The sequence below is a fragment of the Cupressus sempervirens genome, chromosome 5, assembly GCF_028749045.1.
Source record: "Cupressus sempervirens isolate cs-2001-9-10 chromosome 5, ASM2874904v1, whole genome shotgun sequence".
Classification (NCBI taxonomy): Eukaryota; Viridiplantae; Streptophyta; class Pinopsida; order Cupressales; family Cupressaceae; genus Cupressus; species Cupressus sempervirens.
Window position 1 is genome coordinate 458,430,291 of NC_143122.1, and position 2,677 is coordinate 458,432,967.

Here is a 2,677-nt window from a genome sequence, read left to right on the forward strand (position 1 = left end):
TCCATATATTTGCTAGATGTAAGCCAACTATAATGAATTGACTACTTAAACTTTTGCTTGGTGTAAGGCAGCAATGCGGTCGAATACTTAAATTTCTTCTTTTATCGAAGCCAGATATTCAACCTAAGTTGGTGCAACTCAGCTGAGCACTTGAAGACTTGCATTAGTAGTTTATGCAAGCCAGATATTCAATTTGACTATGTGCAATACATATTTGTTTGCACGCTGACAAAGTGCCATATTATATATCCTCATCATCACCCCAATCTTCGAGTTATCCAAAATTTGTCTATGGGTAGCTGCAATGTCTCAGTCTCTGCCGAATATATGAAATCAAGATTGACAATGTGATTAAAGGAAGATGATGACCACATTTTTCTGACTACAGTAAACACTTCGCCCTTTTCCCCGCCATTTCCTTGTGCTGTTCAGAAACTGACAATTGACCTTGAAGACTTTGCCCTGCAAGTGGCCGGCAAAAACAGAACACTCCTCACTGTAACCCATGGTTTCCAAGCTTATTAATAAGATTTGCAAGAGCCTGAAGACAACACATAGGCTCGGTTACTTGTTCCTATTCTCAACACAGATGAAAATGAAAATGAAGATGGTCTTAGTTTGTGTCCTATTTCTCTCTGTCCTACCTTCCTGTCATCTTCTATTCGTTCTTATTACTCTGATCAAGAAGCTCTACTAGATTTCAAGCATTTACTTTCCCTCGATTCCCAAAGTTCCTTGCAAGATTGGTTTCCCCATTATTCCCTCTGCAATTGGACCGGCGTTGTCTGCTCTTCTCGTCAACAGCATGTGGTTTCTTTAAAACTCACGGGTATGTCTTTGCTTGGCCCTATCTCTCCTTTCCATGGAAACCTCGCCTATTTAACCAACTTGAATTTGGACGAAAATAATCTCTATGGTGGAATTCCTGTTGAGTTGGACAATCTTATTGAACTCAGAGTGCTTATGCTTGATAATAACAACTTAACAGGCTCCATTCCACCCACTCTGGGAGATTGCCAGTATTTCACAGATCTCTATTTGTCTGGGAACCTTCTCAGTGGTAACATTCCCTCCCAGCTTGGCCTTCTTTCAGATTTAGAAACCCTCTATTTAGGGGGAAATCAATTAACAGGCACAATCCCATCTTCTCTAGGAAATCCCTCCTTCTTATCATATTTAGATTTGGGGTTAAACAGACTAAGTGGTAGCATTCCTATTCAATTGGGAATGCTTACTCAACTGGGTGTGCTTGTGCTTAATGTAAACAACTTGACAGGTTTCATTCCGTCCACTCGAGTGGACTGTCAACCTTTAAAAACTCTCAGTTTGTCAGATAACCATCTCGGCGGTAGCATTCCCTCTCAACTTGGTTTTCTTTCATATTTGGAAATCCTTTAATTAGGAGGAAACCGACTGAGATTCAATCCCACCCTCCCTAGGAAACTTGTCTTCTTTAACGTCTTTGGAATTGGATGACAGTAGACTTCATGGCAACATTCCCATTTATTGGGTATTCTTACTCAACTTGGTCAGCTTTTTCTTCATGCGAACAACTTGAGAGGAATGATTCCTGCTGCCCTTTCCAATTGCACTCTTCTCCAAAATTTGACGTTCTATGAGAATCAGTCAACTGGTCCCATTCCTTGGCAATTTAGCAAATTATCAGAGTTGCAACAACTGTTATTGTGGAAAAACCAACTCACTGGAGAAATCCCAAGTTCCCTCTCTAATTGCACTAAACTTCTAAATCTTGATTTCTCAAGTAACCAATTCAGTGGCACAATTCCCTTGGAGTTTGGCAACTTACCCCAACTTGTATGGCTTGGTTTAGTAGATAATCATCTTGTAAGCAAAAGTGGTGATTTATCTGTTCTAACAACCTTGGTTAATTGCTCCTTTTTAGAGCACATACAGCTATCTTTTAATTACCTAACTGGCATTTTACCCTCTTCTTTTAGTCAGCTATCAAACAAACCTTCCAATTTGCTATTATTTTCTAATAAAATTGAAGGAAGCATACCAAGTGGCATTAGTAATCTCACGATGCTTTCAACCTTAGCCTTATCTGGCAATTGTTTCAAAGGAACTATTCCATCCTCGTTCAGTAAACTTCAACATCTTGAAAGATTATATCTAGACCAAAACTTTTTAAATGGAAGTATTCCAAAAAGTTTGGGGCAGATAAAAAGTCTTGGGTTGTTAGACCTAAGTCAAAACATGCTTTCAGGGTAGATTTCAGATAGTCTTAGTAGCCTCCCAAAACTAAGACATCTTCATCTTGATCGCAATCAACTATCAGGAACAATATTTGTTAGTTTAGGAAGTTGTCCAACATTGGAGCTAGTGGACTTGTCTCAAAACAAGCTAAGAGGAAATATACCCCCAGAATTAGGTCATAAAAATCTCCAATTTTATTTCAACATTTCCGGAAATTCATTTCAAGGTTCTCTTTTGGAAATTAGCAGTATGGCGATGGTCCAAGATATAGATGTGTCTGAGAACAACTTTTTAGGTAAAATCCCAATTGCTCTATCAAGTTGCACAAACTTGCAATATTTGAATATTTCGTGGAATTCGTTTGATGGTCCAATTTCTATTGAAATATTTAATGCGGTTGTTGTTTATTTGTAGAGCCAAACGCCCACCTACCACCCCTGATGGATTGCAGAATAGTCAT

At 38.8% G+C, this 2,677-nt stretch overlaps 1 protein-coding gene across 1 annotated transcript; it reads left to right on the top strand.

Moving 5' to 3' along the window:
• The first annotated feature begins 711 nt into the window (after positions 1–711).
• On the top strand, positions 712–1,430 carry LOC149556756 (uncharacterized). The gene has a single exon (XM_089785915.1). It carries the CDS (start codon positions 832–834, stop codon positions 1,396–1,398), a length of 567 nt encoding a protein of 188 aa, XP_089642041.1. The 5' UTR covers positions 712–831; the 3' UTR covers positions 1,399–1,430.
• Positions 1,431–2,677: the final 1,247 nt, after the last annotated feature.

Excerpts from the sequence above, each read along its gene's own strand:
- LOC149556756 (XM_089785915.1), top strand. The coding sequence starts at position 832 with ATGTCTTTGCTTGGCCCTATCTCTCCTTTCCATGGAAACCTCGCCTAT.